We start from the raw sequence: 21,604 nt of genomic DNA, 5'->3' as shown, positions 1-21,604 counted from the left end.
ACTTTTGACTAGAAGATGAAATTTCACAACTTTGTTGACCTCTTGCCATGCTATGCAGTAGCAAAAAATAAACACAGTTTGAAGTACATAAGAGATATTTATGTTTTGAATGGTAGGTAAAAGCATTTTTTAGTCTAAATATTGCCTAGAAAACCAGTCATTTCCCCCCTTTAGTGTTAGGAACAATATCACATCATACAAGGCAGAATGTTGCTATCTTTTACCATGTCACTATTCTTTATGACTGGCCTTGACAGATAATACATTTAGGTGTAGCGGACCTACAAATTTTTCCTTTTTTACTTTTTTACCTTTCGTGTAAAGGCTACTACTATTTTCCCATCATTTTTTTCGTGCCTTGCTGTCCGTATATTTGGCCCAAAAATGGAAATGATTTATACCCACAACTTTTAGACTTTAAGACGCTTTAAGACGCAATTTACCATATTGATGTGTGTTTATTAGGTTAATAAAGACATTTTTTACGTGTAACCATCTCATATTAAGACATACATGTTTTTTTTCCTGACTTTTTGTGAAATTTGGGCAGTGAAGTATTATTAGGGGTACTCTAAAGTACACAAATTATGGGATACACGTCCTATTATCATTAAAAGCAGAAAAGTAGTTTCAGACTCATCATAAGTCAGCCATTCTGCATCATTTTACATGGTAAAATGAGAATAATATTTATTTTTTGGGGGGTAGATGTCGCTTATTAAAGGGAATAGCAATCATCAATAAGAAGGAGAAATTGGCTGAGGTGGACAGGTATGAAATAATCCTAAACTCCAATTTCACCAACATTTATAGAACTGCATGGCAGATTTCTATTGGTAACTTAAATCTTTTGTGTGACTGTTGGATTGAAAGGGTTTTTCAAATTAATTTCATGGCGTCAGCCGTCACCAAGTAGATAGACGCTTACAGTTTTTTGACGAAGAGAAGGGAAAAAAAATGTGAAGCAGTCAAAGGTCGCAATAGATTGAGCGACGTCTCCAATTGGGATGGACTTTTCTTATTCCTTTCCTTGGCGCTTCTTTCAATTGAATTGTCAATCTTTGGATGAGACTGCAGTGGCGCCGGAGTGGTTTGAATGCGGGCTGACAATTTATGCTGTCCCTTCCCCCTAAAATTCCCAGCCAACAAGATAATTACAAGTTTGGACGGGGGAGATGGACATACACACTGGTGGATGTTGTTCTTGTTAAGAGAAGTCAAATCTGATGGATTTATTTAGAAGCAAGCCTCATGATTTGGTGTTGTTTGACCTTTTTTTGCAGAATTTACGTTTTTGCCAGAGAAAATATACATTTTTTAAAAAATATTTAATCTTACAAGACAATTTTAGCCATTTTATCGCCAAAAATAAAAAAAAATATGAAAACAATATTATTTTTGGGAGTAGGGGATAGAGTTGCAATATATAAATTTGGAATTTTATGGTTAATTTTGTCAGAAATTGATTTAATATACTGTTTACATGATGAGTGTGTACAAAAACTGTATTTTTCATGAGTATATATGTTTAAATAAATTAAAATGAATGTCACAATGTGGTTACTGCAAAGTTAAGTGACTCACCTGTGACATGAAAGGTGCATTTTCCCGCTCCGGCTTCGTTGATGACATTGCAGGTGTACTCCCCCCATCCGTCCCGGTTCAGGCTACGGATGATATACTCGGTGTCGTCCCGCTGGGTATCGAAAGCGCCGGCGTGCAGCAGTCGGTTGGACAATAGCCACTCGAAGCGGAGGACCCGCGACGGGTGCGCCCGCAACACCCGGCACGTCATCACCACGGGGCGACCAAGACCCTGGCGTAGCTCCATGTGTACAGGCTCTACCGTAGGGGGGTCTATTAAAAAAAGAGACAAACAGAAATCCATTGAAAACAGTCTAAAATGAGAAGGTGCACATGGCTGATTTAGAACATAAGCAGCACGTTGTTTGAGTATCACAATGGCATTACTAAGCCTTCCTCACTTAATTGACATTTAAAAATAACACCATAAATGTTTTAGGATAAATATATACGCCAATGAAACGTGATTAGAATCATGATGAATTCACATTTTATGCTATATGTCACCTGTCAAAGTGGCGGCCTGCATACAATACAGTTTATTTCTGGTATAGTCTGCATATTCTCATGTGGAGTTCCTCATTTTCATCATCATAATCATCATCATCATCATCATCTCCATTACTAGCTGGTTTTAGTGGTGAGTCACAGCCTCCCAGCTGAGTGGCACCCAACTAAATTGTACTAAGTACGTTTTCACTCCACCACAGAAGGACCATGGAAGACTCTTCCTTACGTAAGCATGACCTCAAAAGGACGCAACTTCTCTTATTTTGAAACTTCCACTATGATGTCCAAATATGGTCTCTTTCGAAAGCTCCCGCTCTAGTTAGCAACACATCTCAGTGGGAAATTCTTTACGGAGAGTTTGCTCAGGTGCTGTTTAGACTTTGTTTGGGAAGCATTTTTTTTCTTTTTTCGACAGACGGCGAGGACGCCGGCTCCCGCTGTGACGGGGAACAGAAGGGAGGCCGGGATAAAGCGAATTCTCCTGCATCAAGGCTGAAGTAGAGCGGCGGTTTCTAGGACAGGAGAACAGTCGATAGTACGTCTTCTTCCCTTGGACCGTGCCAAGCCGGTTTCCCTGAGAACATTAGGGGCGTCACAGCTTGGGATTTTTACAATTCTATTAGCGAACCGTGGACGTTTTTTTTTCCTAATGCCGCCAGCTGTCCATACAAGAAGGATGCGGCTTTAAAAAAATACAAAAAAACTTGTTTTTGTTATTACTTTTTAAAGAATTTTTTACATATCAAAGCTGTTGACTCTCGCTCGCGTCACTAATGCTCTTTTAAGGACGCTACCTCGCCACTTCGATTAACTCACGCTTTGGAAAACCAAGACGAGGAAAGGGATTGGCATGTGCTTACACGCCCAGAAGAAGAAGGGGAAGAAAGCGGAAAAAAGTCAGGCTAGGTATGTAGGAGGGGAGGGACTACAAACGCAAGGGCTGGATTGCCCAGATAAAGCAAATTTCCTCGTCTTCATTTCACGCTCAAAGCGAGCCACGCGTAAGCTCCCTCGCTTTGATGGCGGCCATTACGGCTGGGCTGCAGATGGCGGGATGATTGATTAATAACGCTCTTCATTAGGTGCGGCGCTTTGAAGAAGGTCAGTGCGTGAAAGCGCACTTTATTTCAATGCAAAGTAATCTTTTGAAGCCTATGGAGCTTGCATCAACGATCGTCCTTTTTACCTTAAGACATTGGATGACATTCAACAATAAATGCACACAAATATTCTTATTCTTGAATGAGCTGAGTATATATCTAAAATCAATGCATGAAATTGATGAAATTAGCATTGAAGCGGGGGCAAATGTGCGGCATAATGTAACATCAGATTTTTTTCTACCTAAAAAGACACTCATTTTTCTCTTTAAACAGTTTTTATCAAAATTTGCAACATGTCATAATTCCATTTATTCCTAATTTAATTTTTGGCATATTCTACTGTGTTGATCTAACCTTTTCTGTAAGCTTTTAGTTCTTACAATGTTTATATTGCTATAACTACAATACTAATATTATCATGTGCATTCCCCATTCACAGGTCTGCCTTCTCACTATATAAATATAGCGTGTCAGCAAGCAATGTTCCCAAACATCAACAGAATCTTGAATTTAGTGCATACTGATGAAGCACACTGTACATTTTGTAGAAAATTTCAGACTTTTAAGTGTGCCCGCCCTATGTGAGTAGATATGTCCCACTTTGCATTTGTATTATTTTTTGTATCGCTTAATAAGGGCAATTGCAATCATTAATACGGGTTTTTTGACATGCTAAGGCCTTGATCTCTGTTTTTTTTACTTAAATTCTGGTTAAAATATGGTTTAATTAATTGACTGGCACATGAAATCCTGTTCCTAAATCCTTTCTAAATAATTTCCAAATCCAAAGACTATTGTATTTGTCGAAATCAACAAGTCACATTGACATTTGTGAGACCTCCATAGAAATAACACTGAAAGAAAACAACATCATAAAAGCCAAAGAACTCCAAAAAACCTTGCGGGCTTCTGAGATGTTATTTAGTTTTTTTTTTTTTTTTTGGTTGAGTTTAATTACGGGGCCGTCAGACAAATGCCATGCGTGCTGTAATTCTGCTCAGCCTCCCGCTGCTCGGCAAATGGCGACACTTAACTTCCAAAATGTTCTTCTTACGACTCGGCTGCTTAACATTTTATACGTTGAGTTTAAATAGCACGTAAGCATTTGATATTTTGGTTGAGGAATTAATGTTTTTTCTCTTAAAAGTTGGGGTTGTCTTTATTCTTTTTGTTGTAGATTCTACTTTATGCTGACCTTTAATAGGCCGTTGTCACAACTGTGGTAATCATAAAAGAAATAACACCCACACTGGCTTTTTCAAAGCTCGTCAAAATCTAATTAATTCCCTTTACGTGGCTAGATGAAACGTGAATGCCATAGCAAAAAAAAGACAATGAAAGGGAAGCTTCATTATGTATGTTCAAATTTCACGATGAAGCAAAAACATTTTTTAATAACACCCAAGCACAAATACAATCTTGGGTGTTACCTACCACTAAAAAATCAACAACTATAGTATTAATGGTTTGTAAAGATGGCGACCCTATACAATGTAAGATACTGGTATGTGAACTTGTTAAAGAAAAATATAAAGGCATCGATTTTGTGTCAAAAAGTTCTCTTCTAATGATATACATCTTAAAAGATGTCATCTTCATATGAAGTCAGATATTCTTAAATAAAACATGCTACATATTTCAAAGCTCACAGTCACAAAATGGGGCTCAAGTGGAATGGTAAATGATGCTATAATTTCATATCATATGAGAGTAAACAACTCGGCTGCTTTGCAATTTGCAAATTTTAAAGGTTGCTTGCGACATGTTTTTTTTTATCTTTAAAGAACGCTTTGTTCTTGTTGTTGCCTGTTTTTTTTTTATATAACTTCACGATAATAACTATTGTTGTTCATAAATGAGCTCCTGTAAAAGACAAGCCTTCCAGTTCCAGAAATATCGATATTCAATGTGCGTAAGTTAATGTGTAGTACCTTCAATTTGAAAGTAAAATATGAGAATAGTTCAAAAATGAGAAAGCAACCTGTAAAACACACCAGGATGCTAAGAAAAACACATCGTATTAAAGCTATCATTGGGAAACAGGTGCACTACTAACAAACAACAAAAGGGAAAAGCTTGAGAAGACCCTTTTTTCACTTGAGAAGCAAAATGAAAAGCAGGTGTTCTACAAAAGTGAAAGACTGCAGTATAATTATACTGCATCAATTTCACCTATCACCCTCCTTTTTATATTCTTCTTGGCACTTGAATGAGTGATGCTGCTTTGAACCCTCATACGTTCATCATTAGAAAATATGCCGTTGTAATTTCCATACATGAATCACAAATGAAGGCTGGTGGGAATAAATTAGCTACATGTTAATTACAAGTTAGGAAATCCTTTGGATGTCGCATACTAGCGACACCCGGACACCACAATTTGTTATCATTGATGGATCTAGAATGTATCGTAGAGGGTGCAAGATCACATTTTGAATGATGGTTTTAACATGAAAAATAATGGCTACAAATATAGTCTCAGGGTAGCTAAAGCGTGATTGATTGGTCGCTGGTAAGGAGTACTTAAATGGCACTTACATTGTACGATGAGCTCCACCACGGCCTCGCGGGGCTTTACGTTGAATCCGTTGTATTGGCTGGTCTGGCATCGGTACGATCCGGTCATTTCTCGGGTCACGTTGACGATACGGAGCGCCCCGTCGTAGCTCTCCATCTGCATGGTACCATCGGGCATGGGAGCCTCCTTGTCGGACCGCGACCATAGGATGATAGGTTTGGGCTTCCCTGAAACAAGGCACTCCAGCTCCACCGTTTCGCCCTCACGGGCCACCAGGGGGGATTTTCCCCGGGGGACTGTCAGGTTGGGGGGAACTAAGAAAGAGAAAAACAGAGGAGGGACTGATATGGGGCTCTAGAAAGTCAGCAGACGGGGTACACGCTGGCGGTCGAATGAGGGGGATGCGGTTGGGGAAGGGCTGGAACTCATGGAAGCAAACATAAAGCGCTGACAAATCAATAACAACCCCAAATATCCTAATGCTGTACCATACTTGTCTAAAGCCACTAGTATGGGTTTCAAAACACACATTTGTTAGTCAATTAATGAGTTAGTAAGTAATCTAAGCATAAAATATTTTAAATGTGCTATACAAACCCACCAAAAACTTCCAAACCAAGATTTTCTTAGTCCAACAACTTTCCATTCATCTGCTCTATGTAACATTTCTAAGCAAAATTGATACTAAGTGTGCAGTGTCTCATTGTGTCAGACATATGCAATACTTTTCCTGATAAAGTTATCCAATCTAATCCAATCCAATACACCGACAAACAACAACAACGACGACAACAACAAAAAACCTTGAAAAACACCTCTTCTCTGCCTGTCATTATTTTCTGCAGCATAATATTAACCTATACTATAAATTAATCACCACATAAAAAACATGAAGGTCATAACAAGAAAAAAACGCTATCAACCTACTAATACCAAACCAGATCGAAACACCATAATACACAGTACATTATTGTACTTCATTATCCTCCAACCCATAGACAGCAAGTCTACACAAATAAATGTTGATGACCATAGAAGTCCTGGAAAACAGTTGGCCATTTTATATATACTCAATAATAAGTCTCTATATAAAATATCTAATGATGTATTTAGCAATACAGTCAATACAGCAATTATTATGACAGGCCTAATCTCTATTTTTGTACTAGTGTGTTTTTCCATAGATGGCTATGTTAAAAAAAGCTTGTATAATACATTACGCGTAAAAAAAGACATCTTTCCTAGTGTTCATTATAGTTGATTACAGCGTGTTTGCATGTGTGTAAAAAGGAAGGCAGCAGGTTGCATTTGGGTAGTCGGCTTCCTCATCACACATGCCTAGCCAAATTAATTTGTTTAATTAGCAAACCTGGCAAATAGCATTGGCTCCTGCAGCGCTGTGTGTGTTGTTTGTGTGTTGCACGTTTTCCCACTTCAAACCAACAAGCAGACTCCAAGCCTATTTTACAAGTGCGCCTCCCAAAATAGTTTACAGCCAGCCAGAGGAGAAGTGAAAGTGTCCCCAACGCTGATGAAACCGTGTCACACGTCGTCCCCGATGATTCTCGGATGGGTGCCATTGCTGCCCAAACAAGTCAGGCTGGCTGCATGACAGTCGATCTGGCGTGGAACATTGCACTGTGATGAAATCGGCAGAAATTCAGAGTTGGAGCAAAAAAAAAAAAAAAAAGAATAGTGAAAAGGAAAAATAAGAAACAAGAGCCTTGATGCTCCAGTAACAGAACAGCCATGAAATTCATTGCACCATTTTCTCTACAGTGTATAAAAAGGGGATTCATTAGTACTTATACAGCCTGGACTGGTCACTATTTATTGCAATATTTACCATGGTGGTCACTTTATAGATGGGAAAGATCAATGCAAACAAAACTAGCAATTTCTAGTACTACTGTGTGATAAAACTTTGAAGTTTTTTTTTCTTCACAGGATCACACACATCCTGCAATATTTCTAAAATAACCATGTGTTTAATTTAAGAAGAATGCCCGCAAGGTCTTTTCAAAATAACAGGATCTTTTCACCCATATTTGTATAAGAATTTCTTGACTATCCTCCAAGATGAGTCAAATCTTCCAACCAAAAACCTGCTTAAAAGCTATCAGCTTCTTCTATAGACAGCATTGACAGACCATAAGAAAAATAAAGTACTTATTGTGACGGACTGGGAGGGAGCTTTCTGGCATCCATGATAAACAACAACCATGTCAACCTTGTCAAAGACACCATGAAAGACCACATTTAGAAGGAAATAATGCCCAATATAACCAAAAATGCATCATTTTAGAATATTAGAAGTAGCCAAGAACATTTGGATTGTGATTCAGACACACCAACACCAATCATTGTTCCTATTTTACCATTGTTTTGTTTTCTAACCCACAAACACATTGTTCCAACTATATAGCAGCCATTTTCCAGCCTTGGGACAACAAACATTAGAATGAGAGTACCCATAAAGCATGCAACATCACATAGAAACTTAAGATTTAAATACAGATCTTCATAACTCCAAGGCAGACATGTTCATCACTAGTCCAGCGTGCCACTTGCCGTCAAATCTTGCAATTAAAACACTACCCGCCAATGCCGTGGTGGTGATGTTAATTCTAATCTTCATTTTGAGCGGCGAGCCTCGAGGGTGGCTGGCGAAAGGATGACGAATACCGTTGACATTTGGAAGACAGTTGGAAAAGGCAAATATGCTGTATGTGAACGGTAGCCACGGCAACAAGAGTGCCAGGGAATGATTATAAGTGAGCAGTTGTCGGTGATAAAAAGAAGAAAATTCAAATGCAGCCGCCGGAGGGAACTCATTTCAGCCACTTGTGTCGACACTTTGAGCCCTCGGTGAAAAATGTTGAGACCAAATAAATAAATAAAAAAACGCAAAACGCCAACACCCAGCAGCTAAGCGAAGTACCTGTTTCGAGAAAGCTCTCCAATTCATGGTCTTCTAGCAGATAGCGACAAAATCTGGCCGTCTGCCGCATGTTGACGGTCAGCATACTGACACTCACTCTGTCAACATTGAACCAAAGCCAAGCGTGTTGGGAAAACAATGGATTGATGCACAAAAACTCTCAGAGGAACGCCACCAGCAGGCGCAAGACCTTTCACTTTATACATTCTGTCAAACTGGCCAATGACAGCAGCAATGTTCCCTCTAATTGCGCACTACCTTTGTCTTCTTTGCATAGCAGCAATCATATGGTAGTGCAGTAAATAAAATCCAAACTTTATATTTACTTATTCATTTATTTTTTAGTCCTTTCCCCATGATGGCGCCATTTATGCAGCAGTGGCAGTAGCTCTGTCCACTCTTATTTACATAAAAAAATAGGGGGAACATTGTCATGCACCTGCTTATGGCAGGTGTAATACTGGTGTGCCCATAGTCTTTCTGCCCAGACCAATGAAAAACTAGAGGGAACATTAGATAGCAGTACAAACTAAAGAATACATTTCCAAAAGTGCTATTCTTCACTAACCATCATCAACTCTCAAACTGATTCTCCTTATATATTCCCAGCAGTCAATTGGTTAACAATTGCATCAAGGTTACAGCTATTAATGGCAAGGGACCAGACGGACGGCCATCATTACACCAGACCTCTCAGCACAGATTAGCTGGCCAATTACGGCCAACTCCGGCTGCATGTTTCCATCCAGTCCACACGAGTTGCCTGGAAACAGTGCGTATGTTTGTGTGTTGGTGTGCGTGTGGTTGAGTATTTGGCAGTGACGCTTGCACTGTTCGTACAAAGTGATCAGAACCATAAAGAGCTGGACATGGAATTCGGCATTCCGCCACCCCCATTACTTGAGTTGTGACATCACTACTCGTCTCTATGGCAACATAACGTCCTAGTTCTCTGCACTGCATTGAGAATATGTGATGAGAAGGTACTACAGCCAGTTTAGGTACAAATTTGTTTAGCTTTTTACCAAGTGGATGTAGTCTCTAGTTCGTAAGTAAGATTTAGTCCACGTGTTAAAGTGGCGGTAGAGTATAAATGCATATTATATTTCCTCATTTTCCCCCTTTTAAATCAGTCCAGTTCTTTTAATCCATTTATTTAAAAAAAATCTAAATATTATATCTAAAACGGGAAATCAAGTTGACGTTAAAGCGGCCCGTGAACCAACCCGAGTATGACACCCCTGATTTAGTCAGTTCCTTTCTCAAGATGGAAAAGTTGCAGCTTTCGGCACGTATCGATGTGCTAATTTGTGATTATGTCACGTGCCGCAGCAGGTTGTTTATTCAGCAAAGCCAGTTGCTTGATCAATTCTTGTTGACAGTGAGTATGTCACATGCACACAGACTTCACAAAGTGGCCATCTGTAGCGGTATGCACATATCAAGACACAAATTTCGGTTTATTACACGCACTACTGCAGCCTATTTTGCCTCCAAACTAGTTCTCCTTTTGTGAAAAAACGGATTTATCTACATTCAGGGAGTCCCTTTCTCACTATGAGGCCAAGTTAGGGCCATGGATGCATTAACTTCTTTTGCCCGCAAACTCTTTCCCGCGTAGAAACCACGGGAAATTTTGAGGTTATGATAATGCCGACGTTAACTTTGAATGCGGCATTCTACTTCCTTTGTTGTTGTTGTTTTTTTTTCACGCAGCGAGCGTCTCATCTGGAGGGCGAGGCGCATTGCTGAGGGGGCTATCGACAGCGGTTAACGAGGAAGGAAGCCCGTTTCTTATTCATGTTTTCCTGTCAGCTATCCCGCAGCAGGAGAGGCGGGTGATTTCCCCCATGAGCTTGCATACAGCCGTCTCCGCCTGTATAACGCACAACTGCAGGTGGTTGTGGCACTAAAACGACACTCCGGGCTAGGAACAAAGCTGCCAGGTTGTCACACGCGTGTTCAACATGTGGCATCTCGCGCCGGCTGTCACGTGGCGGCTTTTTCCCGGGAAGGCGGAGGAAGCCAGCTGCGGGACAGATGCTCGCCACTTTTCTTCCAACCCTCAGGGTCCTCTTTGGTTCACTTATTAGAGACTTTTGCCTAGTAAGAAAATTACTATAAAGAAGCCTACTTTCATTTATTTTATTTTGTGTAGTGGGTGCAAGGACGTTTGGTCGCCGGTCTTTTGGTCCCTTTTGGTCGCCGGTCAAATGGTGACAGAGTTTAATCAAAATTATATTAATGAGAGAGAGTTTAATATCTAAAACAGAGAGTTTAATATCTAAGGACTGTTTATTATCTAAGTACAGTTTAATATCTAAGTACTGTTTAATATCCAAGTACTGTTTAATATCCAAGTACTGTTTAATATCTAAGTACTGTTTAATATCTAAGTACTGTTTAATATCTAAGTACTGTTTAAAATCTGAGTACTATTTAATATCTAAGTACTGATGAATATCTAAGTACTGTTTAATATCTAAGTACATTTGACCAGCGACCAAATGTCCGGTCACGGTGTAGTGATGCTACATTTAAAATCTTATACCTGACCTAAATTTTCCAAGTAGATAGCATAACACTGATCATAACCTGCTTAATTCCTTCCACTATTAATCAAGGAGTACTTTCTTATTGCGTTCATTAACCGAGAAGCTCATCGTTTAATCAGAATGCGCACTTAATTGATTTTCTCAATTCTGCACATCTAATTTGGGTGATTGATATGCGGGCAGGGTGGTTTTGTGAGATCAGGTGTGCAGGGAGGGGGATACTTATGGAGAGACTTAGAAGCTAAAGTTTTTGGGGTGAGGTGACCTTCAACTCATCTTATGTGGATTGCAATCATTCATCAGACTGGTGACGAGCTGCAGATCTCTTATGCTAATTTTAATGAAGAGAACGGCCTAATGACAGTCACCGCATTGTTCCCATCGGGAGTGTAATGAATAGGATTCTCGTTTTCCAGCCTGGTCAGAGTCGGAATTTTTGATTGCGATGTTAAAATGTCAAAAAGTCTGTCTTTACTAACTTGACATGCCATTACGGGTTTTATCTCTGAGCTGTGTCCTACTCAAAGACAAACAATATTTCATAAAACGGAGAGTAATTGAACAATAATCCTTACACAACAGCTAATGAGAGGATTAACTAGGCTTCTTCCGGTGAAAAGTTTATGGGACATTTAAGGATTTTTTTTTTTTTTAAACACTGGCACTTGTAAGTCCTTTTCGGCTGTCCCTCTATCTTATAATCCTGACAGCATCCAGCAGGGAGGTCCTTGCCCTGATTCCTTCTCATAAATAAGCATTATCTAGCGGTCATAGAGGGGGGGAAAAGCCTGTAATGAGTGTGTATTACTTGCAAATATTAGTGGGATAAAATCTGTGCATCAAAAAAAGTTCTCATCTTTCTATATGTGCAAACATGGAGAAATGAGAGGCGGTTATAAGATATTTTTTTCCAAGCCCAGACTGACCTGCAGCGTAATCTTCTTTTAATGCATTTATTAAGAAGCCTAATTGCAGTTTGGGCTTTCCCGCTGCGGGAGGAAAAGCTTTATGGTTTACAAAAGTGAGAGGAGGCACCTTCTGGGCAGTGGGCGATGAAAACTGCCTAGCTAGGATTTTTTTTGGTCTATTTCTGACTCCTACTCCTACCATGGAACAATAAAACCCTCAGTATCAATGCCATTAGAGCCAAAAAGAAGCTTAACAAATACATGGAGTTGCTTCCAGAATATAAACAACCAACCACAGTTAGGAACCCACTTAGATGGATCTATTGCAGGGGTAGGGAACGTATGGCCCGAGAGCCATATGTGACTCTTTCCATGGATCTATATGGCTCTCCACTAACCTATGACGTAAAATATGGAAATCACTAGTGAGCTCAGAGACTTGTTATGATTAAAAAGTGCTGAAATTACCAAAAATGTTTAAAAAAAAATCACATTTTCATATAGTTTTACTTTTAAATTCTGAGAATGGTTCTTTAGAAATAACTTTAGAAAATAAGAATAGTTTATGGCTCTTTCAAAAAGGTTCTCAACCCCTGATCTACCGGAATACAAATTATCCTTAGGGCCAATATACACAAACAACAGTTTTTTCTCCTTCTCGAACGAGGATGTCAAACGGGCTGCTGTTCTATGTTTGAAAAGATGATCCTATTAGATTATCCCTATGTCTGAGGTGTGCTAAGATTGGATTTGTACCGATAATACTTACTAATACCTCCACTGACAATCGAGGGAATTTGTTTATGCTATTCTATACATTTTGATCACCCACTTATATCCCCAATTATGGATTTTCAGGAATAGAGTTCACTGCTTTCACCCAAAAATATCCATTTTAAAATACATACTGTGCATAGAGAGACAACCTGTAGTAAATCTGGAAATATTCTCAGTTATTTGTAGCATTCTACTAGAAATATGTCATCGCCACATTACAGAAAATCCGATTTCTCAACATGTGAATAGCTTTGCATCATGTTGTAAATTCAAAAGCTAAAAAATGTAGTACTAAAATCAAGATTACACTTAAAAAGCGCTGTCAAAATCTACTAAAAAACCTCCTTTAATAGATTTGTTTACATCCATTGGCGATCATTTCAAGTCAAGGGACTTCCTGACACTAAATGAGTCTACTGGAATGCTAACTTCCTGGTAGTAAGTCTTCACACGCAATATCTAAGCCTTTCATTCCACTTGATGACAACACGCTCAGTCATTATTTGCAACCCACAGACTGCACTACTTAAAAGATAATGAGGAAACTTCTTCTTCTTCTTGGCAGGTACGATTGATCCCGCTGTTCTGGAGCAGGGGGATTATCAAAGGATTATCTAAAAATAATTATGCCGCCAAGGTCGACGTGCCGCTTTCATGTCGGTGTGCCCGAGATGTGGCATTGTGCTTATTGAGCGTAAAAAAAATAGTAAAATAGTCGAAATGCAAGCACGAAAATGCAAAAGAACCAAACCTTACTCATATAGTCGTGCATGGGTCCAATTTCCTCTAAATTATGACTGCAATGCTTATAACAATATGCAGTTAAAAAGAGAAAAAGGAAGTCTTTATGCAGTCAAGGCATGGACTTAAGACCCTGTTCTGATTCCCCACTCAGCCTATTTAGCGAGCTCCTTCTGCATTATTCATTGGGAAAATGAAGAAAAATGTCAAACAGAGTCCTTCCTTGCTATGTGAACACGAATGTTGTACGCATTTACCCCCTTTACAAAAAGTTTAGGAGGGCCATTTCCCAACATGACCAAAGAAGGGCAATAAAATAGGGACATTAAAGCAATTCACTCTTCATAATTGCTCTTGATGCATCTCCATCTATCCTTTATGAGGGCATGCTATGGGATTTTAAATCTTATTTTAATTCCTTCTGCACCGCATTTGTAGAGCAGAGGCACTTGAACTAAATGGATGAGTTTCTTTTTCACTAGTTATAGAGAAAATAATTTGAAATGCCTCAAAAAAATGATGTTCCTTGTTCTTTCTTCCAAATTCACTTAGAACTCCAGATAATTTAACCTTCTTGGGAAAGATGAATAACTCCGGACCTCAAAGGCTTTCGGCATTTGAATTATTCTTCATGAATTTCCATGGTTCATTTTTTATATCTACCACAACATATACATAACAGTCCTGTTCTCGTTTGTTTTTCAGCTCCATGACCTTGTGAACTCAAATTATCTATCAAAAATGCCCATTGGCCATTGAACAAATAATGAAAAATGTCAACAAAATGTCTCTCAATGAAGTTCCTAAGCCTGCTTACCCTGCTATATAATTTTGTAGCTCTAAATATCATCAATCATCTCGCCAAAGATGACAGAAACTCCTCAGGGAGTCACCAAAAAGCAAGCAAATTCAAAGTTTGCCAAAAAAAAACCTGTCAGTCCATCCATTTTTATTAATTTTTTAATGTGGCATGAGTACGAGCTCATTTCTTCCACAGTCTGCCTTAACTTAATCCTTGCTGCCTTGCTCAAATGTCCCTGCCACATCATTGCGCTAATGCTAATGATGATCTTTTGAACAACAATGCGAAAGCCTGCAGGAGGTCTGCAAATCAGCATCTTTTGTTCTATGCAACTCCCTCTGAGATGTGATTGACTGAGGCTAAAACCTAACACAAAAGCCAACAAAGATGGCTGACAGTTGATTATTTGTTTTTTCACAACTTCCTGTCAAAAAAAGAATGCTTTGTACAGAATAAAGCCATCACGATTAAGAGAGACGACATCGGGTTGTCGCCGTACAAAGTGGATTAATGTGTCATTGACACGAGTACAAAGTTAGTCACATAGCCGCGTCAGTGGATGAAAAGCAGCCAATCAGATGTAAGGACAATGGAGGTTTTAGTTAGAAGAGAACAGAATGGAGATGGAAATTGTTCTTTTTAGTCTACAAATCAAGTCATTGTGACTATGCCTTTTCATGAAATTAAATATGAGCGATAACAAAAAGCCTACTAATTATGAGGGTATCTACAAAGTCCGTTCAACTAGTAAGGGATGCCCCCTAAAAAAAGGTTTATTCTGCCAATATTAAAAGTTTGAACTGGTAAGATATACTGTTTTAATACCAATACCCATACCCATACTGTTTTAATACCAATACCCATACCCATACTGTTTTAATACCCATACCCATACTGTTTTAATACCCATACCCATACTGTTTTAATACCCATACGTTATTACCCTTACCTATGTAATTTCTCACTACTACTTCTGTAGTACAATAACAATGATGCTTTGACTTGGGTCCGGTTTGAGTTACAAATGTGGTCATTGAACAAATTAGGCCTCTAAATCAAGTATTATTTTCGTGTGGGGACATCAATTACTTGCATATTTTGAGGAATGAGGGTTGTAATTGGGTTGGGTGTATTGCGGTGTCTGAGACTCACCAGTAGTGGAGGAGATGTTGACGTCGATGCTGATCTCGGGGATGCCGCCCCCCTTCAATGCCGCCACGCATGTGTATGTGCCAAAATCGGTGAACTTAAGATCGATGATGTCCAAGTTGGTGGTGCCAGGTGAGATGTCCGTGTCCGTCTGCGTGATCACCATGCGTTCCGAGCTGCGCAATGCACGACCGTTTTTCAACCAGCTAAAGGTGAGTTCCTCTGGAGGTGTAGCTTCCACCTGAAATGACGGATGAAGTTAATGCATCTTGTAAATCTTTTTTCCTGCTCCTTCCTTTTCACAATCTTACCTGACATGATATCTTGACTTCACGACCGATCTGGATGTTGTCGTCATTGTGGTAGGGATCTGGAGTGATCCAAAAGCGACCCTTTTTCAACGCTAGAGAAGAACAAAAAATATCATTAGCATGACTAGCAAACCTGAGGAACCATTCATCAAATTGTAATACAATTCCAGTGAATACTTTATACAAAGTCCATATTTTCATAGCTTCGTCTGCAGGGTCACTGGAAGGTGACTCCTTCACATGTATAATGCAGATTTTGACTGGCTTTTTGCCCCTCCCATTCAATCTCCTTTTCCGGGCATTTAATCAAAGTATAAAATATGGGATAGCGTTCAGGCCTTGCTGTAAAATCGACGACATGTCTGTACAAGAGAGATAAGTGGGAAGAGCTTCAAATTTTGCCAGAATGCTTGCCGCTGCTCATGTGGAATCTCCAAAAGCCAAAGTGTTTTAAAAAAGAAAACACCAGCAGGTAAAAAGTGCTCCCTCTGCAGACTTCCATGTTTTGGTTGCATGCCCTTATCTTATTATCAATTCCTGGCTGACAAAAATGGAATAAATCTTTAATGAAGGCTCAGCTTGGAAAACTAAAGTTTCCCATTTGCTGCAGAGATAGTTTATACTGCAACTGGTTGATGGTTGTAATAAAATTTCCCACAACAACATGTATTTTTTAGTATTACATTTTGTTCGATATAAACACACAAAGGACAATGACAAAAAACACACAAATTAAAGTACTTGGAATAAGTGTTGTTTAACTCATAATTGTTGCTTTTCTGTTTTTGTGTCTGATTATAAAAAAATAACCATTACATGTGTAATATATCAAAATATAAAAGTTCTCTTTTCATTCAGTTTATTTTTATTGCCCTTAATTAACAAACAAAACAAAAATGATTAAAAACAGACTACTTAATAAATGGAAAAATTATCTGATGAAAATAACCAAGAAATAAAATCTCTTAATCTCTCACTGAGGACAAAATAAATTAGATTTCATTCTCATATTACCTAAAAACATAAAGTCACTACATGCAATCTATTTTGCAGCCCACGCAAGTGGCCTTGAGTTTCACAAACAAAAAAAAGCCCTTGGGTCAAGATTGCGACATTTACCAAGTGTTAAATTCAACTGGATGGAACACAAATTGCCATTATAACTCATACATGATCCATTTCCAAAAAATATTCTGCCACTTTTGGATTGGATTGGAGGAAAGGCATTTTAGACATGAATAGATAGTTAATAAGTAAGTTAATAAATAAATACATGAATAAATATATAAATAAATAAGAATGCTGCCGAAATATATATGTATGTATGTATATATATATATATATATATATATATATATATATATATATATATATATATATATATATATATATATATATATATATATATATATATATATATATATATATATATATATATATATATATATATATATATATATATATATATATATATATATATATATATATATATATATATATATATATATATATATATATATATATATAATCACAGGTATACATACATATACATAAGCACATGGATAGATACACATAGATGTACATGCATGCATATGGTAGGTCCTAACACACATGCACTTGCATGTGAGAGTACTAATGGCGGGTATCAAAACATCCCACAAAAAGGTCGGAAAAGGCTTCAGCGACTCGTGTGAGTGCACCACGGGGGACCATCATACGACACAAAATCGCACCACAACTTCCTGGCTGTGACACACACAACAGCACAATAGCATGGCTGATATGTACACATGCAAATGAGAGAGGACGGTCCAATGTGTTTTTCCCTTCACTGCCTCTAATGAATTCCACTGGCTTTTTGCGCAAACGAGATGAATCATTATCCCTGCAACTCATTTCTCACTCTTTGCCGCCGCCAGTCTTCACAGCCAGCTTAGCTCTTTCCGGGTGAAGAAAAAAAAAACTATCAGCATGCCAGGCTGGACCAGTCTCTTCACAGACCAGATGGAAGTCCCCTCTCACCTCCTTCTTCAAGGTTAAACTCCAAACTGGGTCGGCAGGCAGCGGCCAGGTGCGCCCGCCTTTCATCTCGCCATTATCGCCCTCCGCACGCACGCACGCCGACGCTTCGGAAAGCCAAAGCAGCTAACGGAAGGATGAAAGACGGGGATCGTAACTTCCAAGCTTTAGGCATGGCGTTTATGTAACGGAGTCCACAAAAAAAAACGTGCACGCAGATGGATGTCAGTCACCCATAATTAGTTTGCCCTGGCATTAAAAGTGTTATTCATTATTGAAATGCGTGCAAATATTTCCATAAGTTCTCAGGCAAGAGCAGATTTGAATTTCACACTACGCTTTCAGACTTATTGTTGCAAAATCCTCCAAAGGATTCTGAATGGATTGACTCCTTAATGGCTTTTTTTGCGGCGTTAAAAGATGAAAAGTGACAAAAACTGTGAGAAGGAGCCAACTGTGGCTTCCCTTTCCTCCTAAAAAACTACTTGCATGTTATCAGCTTCATCTTGTTTGCAAACAACAAAGTCAAGGCAACGTGTATATGTGTGTTAAAATGTGTCAAAAAACATCACGCAGCTCTGTCATATTTGCAACATTTTTTTTTTGGGTTGTTGCATACTTTGCATAACGTGTCGCCCCGCAGCCTCTCAGCATGTTACTCCCGCCCACAAGTCCTTGAGAAGCCCTCGACAAACACGAGCGCACACTCACGAGCAGATGGTAGCATTCTCGGCCATACTGTCCCACCAAGCACGCAGCCTTCCAGGGCCTCAGCCTTTCCCAACAGTCTGCCACTGTCCAATTTTGCTTGCCGGTAGCCTCGTTTTTTTGTCACATGACGCAAAAACGATAGATCATGCGTATGAGAAAGGATTTACTTGTCAAAAATATAAAACCCAGATGTCCTAATAACATGGTTTAATGGAAATACTCCAAGGATTGAGCCCAAATTGTACTACATTGGGAAATGGCAGTGTAAATATTTCACTTCAATGACAACCAGAGGGCTTTTAATAGGCTGTAAAGATGATACAAGCATTTCCATTAGCACAAACCCAATACTACTGAAAAGAACACTAATTGTCAAGACAAATTTTGCTTTCTATAATGGAAGATATAGTCTGAATTCCCTTCTGTTAATATTTCGAAAATAATGCTGTTAGGCACAAGGAGAAAGACCACCATTCACACTCACATAGGGGGAATTTAAAGTGTTCAACTAGCCTACCAAGCATGTTTTTGAGACAACCATATTACCCAGAAAAAAACCCACACCAGCCTAGTGGAGAACATTCAAACTCCACACAATAAAGACCCACCTGGGATCGAACCGTCCACCCCTGAACTGTGAGACTGACCTCCAAATCAATCTAAAAAGAACATCACAAAACCTGAACGCATTTCCTAGAAAGGTGGAAAAAAAAGGTGTCAAATTCCGCTAGGAAACACCACTTTATTTTGAGTAGCAAATATTGGAGTCTAACTGCTTCCAATGTAGGAATCCCAACTTAATGGAAAAACAAAATGGAGTTAATTCTTTGATACTTGTATTACTGAGGTCTGGCGATTTATCATTGAAGCTTTGTTCCTGTCAAAATGTAATTTGGAGCTCCTGTTTCCTTTCAAGGCAATTTCCCCATTTGCTAGATATCACTGTGTGTGTATGTGTTGCCATTTGTCCCCCACGCATGTGTCGTATTTGCAAGTTAACTGTTTACATTATAAAACCAAGACGCCGTTTCGCCTCTGGAACGCTCAACGCCACCGCATACCAAATAGAGTAGAAATTGTGCACTAGTGGAAAAGGTTAAATAGCCATTAAGATGCACTAGGAAATTGCTATGCTTGTTCCTCGATAAAGCCTCTCACACACATACGCAAACATTACAAACAGCAAAATTACAACTTGTGCACTACAGTGTCATTAACATGAAGCCTATTATTGTAGGGACTTGTTTTTCCATTCAAGTGGATGAATGGAGCTAAAAAAATATTCCTAATGATGTGGAAAAGGACATTCTAGTCGCTACACATCCCTTATTTGATAAAGAATTCAAGAGGAAAGATGGGAATACAGTATGAGTTCAATAGCGTGCTGCAGCCCAACAATAACAATTGAATATTTACGGCCAAGATTGCCCGCGGTGACGCCCGACATCTTCTGTCTAATACGAATGAGCCGGCGGCCTCGAAAATCGTCAGTGATATGGCGTGCGGTACAATACAGTGAAGGGGTTATCTGTCAGAGGGAGGGGGGTGCTTTGGATTGGGGAGGGGGGCGGGGGGGTTGCGCTATCAGACGTGATTGGTGGATGATTTGATTCTGCTGCCAGAGACTTTACGGCTGCATAAATAAAACGCCTTTCCGAGCGCGGGCTTGCTTTAGCACCGAGGCGACCCCATGAAGTAATCTCGCAGATGAAAGCGGCGTTCTCGGCAGGGAAAAGCGCAAGTTCAGGAACATGAAAGTCAGCCAATCTGCTCAACTCGGATTTGGGGGAAAGCGCAAATGCAAAGTGGCTTTTTTTCCCAGAGTGTTGTTGTTGTTTTTCGAGCGGATTTCAATGATTAATGCACAGCTTGATGGACCTTGGGGACTCTTTTAAGTCATCAGTCGTGTTAATAGCAACCGATATAAAAGCGTATTACACAGAATTTCTTGCTTTTTACAGAGCCATCTGACAAATTGAGTCTTTTCTTTTTAAAGATCTTTTTTGGTTATCAATATCAGGCCAAGTGACACCATTTTGAAGGCATGGAATTGTAATCATGATAAGATACATGCTCAGGAAAAATAAAATTGGTTTCCACTCACCTCGTACGATGATAGTGGTGGACTTCTTGGCTGGATTGCCCACATTGTTGCTTGCCACACAACTATAGACCCCCGCCTCGTCTGAGCTGATGGCAGGCAGCGTGAGCGTGCCACCCTTCACCATGCTCCTCTGTGGCAGGCTGTCATTGGCGGTGAGCCACGTGAGGAGTGGAGGAGGCTCCCCGCCGGTGGTGATGCAGACCAGTGAGACTGTCTGGCCGGGGTTCACCACGATGGGGTCCTCCACCAGCAGCTTGATGGACGGTGAGGCTGTGAAAGGGTGAGATTATGAATGTTGGTGACATAATAATGTAACCAAATATGTTTTTTTAGTCATTTACTTAGCATCTATTTTAATTTAGTGTAATTTAGCCTTTCTGTGGAATTTTGTCTATTCAATACTGGCAGATTCTTCAATGGACAGCAGAACAGCCGACATTAAACAACATTCATTAATCAGCATTACATAGGAAATAAACCAAATTATTGCTTCCCCAAATCATTGTTTTACTGCTCATTCAGCACCATGGACAGAGGTCATCTGCCCAGTCTGAGTAGATGTTGCCCCTGTCCATGGTGCTGATTCCATTCCTGTGGATCGTACCCGTCTTGTTGGTGAGTCGGAAGATGACGCTTTGATCGGGAATGCCGCACACGTTCCTGACGGAGGCCACGCAGCTGTAGTTGGCGTAGTCTTGCGGCCGCAGGTTCTTCAACTTCAAGATCTTCGTTTCCCCCTGCAGCTCAGACGACAACAACGACAGCGGTATGCAAATTTGTGCCAGAACACGGGTGCAGACAAAAAATGAGGTCAAAGGGAAGAACATTTACACATGGCCGCGCAAGGGAAGACGAGGAACGGTATTATGGC

General features: G+C 39.5%; 1 protein-coding gene across 2 annotated transcripts in view; it reads right to left on the bottom strand.

The window, feature by feature from the left end:
- The window catches only part of LOC144192384 (MAM domain-containing glycosylphosphatidylinositol anchor protein 2), a 135,177-nt gene that overhangs the window by 68,277 nt on the left and 45,296 nt on the right, over positions 1-21,604 (bottom strand). The window contains exons 5-10 of one of the 2 annotated variants that reach the window (XM_077711452.1): positions 21,338-21,470; positions 20,734-21,003; positions 15,900-15,991; positions 15,592-15,829; positions 5,736-6,056; positions 1,585-1,857 (exon numbers count right to left, since the gene is read on the bottom strand). In XM_077711452.1, the coding sequence (XP_077567578.1) occupies positions 1,585-1,857; positions 5,736-6,056; positions 15,592-15,829; positions 15,900-15,991; positions 20,734-21,003; positions 21,338-21,470 (1,327 nt within the window). The remainder of the gene's footprint in view (positions 1-1,584; positions 1,858-5,735; positions 6,057-15,591; positions 15,830-15,899; positions 15,992-20,733; positions 21,004-21,337; positions 21,471-21,604) is intronic. The other variant, XM_077711453.1, reaches the window with a different exon arrangement.

The sequence above is a fragment of the Stigmatopora nigra genome, unplaced genomic scaffold (assembly GCF_051989575.1).
Source record: "Stigmatopora nigra isolate UIUO_SnigA unplaced genomic scaffold, RoL_Snig_1.1 HiC_scaffold_26, whole genome shotgun sequence".
Lineage (NCBI taxonomy): Eukaryota > Metazoa > Chordata > Actinopteri > Syngnathiformes > Syngnathidae > Stigmatopora > Stigmatopora nigra.
The sequence above is the reverse complement of the archived record's forward strand: the minus strand, read 5'-3'. Positions and strand labels throughout refer to the sequence as shown.